The sequence below is a fragment of the Limulus polyphemus genome, unplaced genomic scaffold (genome assembly GCF_000517525.1).
Source record: "Limulus polyphemus unplaced genomic scaffold, Limulus_polyphemus-2.1.2 Scaffold3428, whole genome shotgun sequence".
Taxonomy (NCBI): domain Eukaryota; kingdom Metazoa; phylum Arthropoda; class Merostomata; order Xiphosura; family Limulidae; genus Limulus; species Limulus polyphemus.
In genome coordinates this window covers 121982-122796 of record NW_013669038.1, presented here as the reverse complement: position 1 = coordinate 122796, position 815 = coordinate 121982, and the positions used below count along the sequence as shown (strand labels likewise).

The window sequence follows — 815 nt, the reverse complement described above, 5'->3', positions numbered from 1 at the left end:
CTTGTTCTTTTTAACCAGATCATCTACATCAGGGGCTGACGGACTTGTTCTTTTTAACCAGATCATCTACATCAGGGCTAACTGAGTTGTTCTTTTTAACCAGATAATCTGTGATTATCTATTAATCAAGAAATTAACTAAATTTCATTCTGTACGGCCCACAACTTGCAGAGAGAAACAAAGTATCTTTAGATGTAGAACCCAAGATTTATCGATATAATTAAACTTCGTTGTTTTCTTCCTTGTCCGATACCTGACTCGATCTTGGCTGCAACACTGCAGAGGTACTTCTGGACATATTCTGGAGACCAGTCGGAACTAGGCTGATGATCGTCATAGCTGTTGTACAGAACATTTAGAACTGAAGAAACATCATCAGGATTAAGGTACTGGTCACGTAAACTCACTAGTCCAAAACCTGCCAGAATGGAGTTATTTTCATTTCCCAGCCCACAACGAGTCAATTCTTGCAGAAACTGAATTAAAAAAATAAAACTGATGTTTATATGTGAATCTACAAACACAAACTCAGAACAAAGTCTCTTTAGCACAATATATACATACATGAATCACGGAGTTTTTACATTTTCTGTTTGAGTACGATTTTACATAACCATAACAAATTTACACAATAAAGTACACTCTGTAATACTCATAACCTATTTAAATAGATCTCTGTAAATACAAAATAGTTTATAAAAAATAAAATCACATAAACTAGTTATTTTCTCACCAAGTTAAGCTCAGGATAACTAAACATTCTACCCAAACAGGCTACAAGTTGACGATAACTAAACATTCTATCCAAACAGGCT

General features: G+C 34.5%; 1 protein-coding gene across 1 annotated transcript in view; it reads right to left on the bottom strand.

The window, feature by feature from the left end:
• The window catches only part of LOC106469334, a 14162-nt gene that overhangs the window by 11174 nt on the left and 2173 nt on the right, over positions 1–815 (bottom strand). Inside the window, exon 2 of the mRNA XM_013929823.2 lies at positions 254–476. Coding sequence (XP_013785277.2) covers positions 254–476 — 223 coding nt within the window. The remainder of the gene's footprint in view (positions 1–253; positions 477–815) is intronic.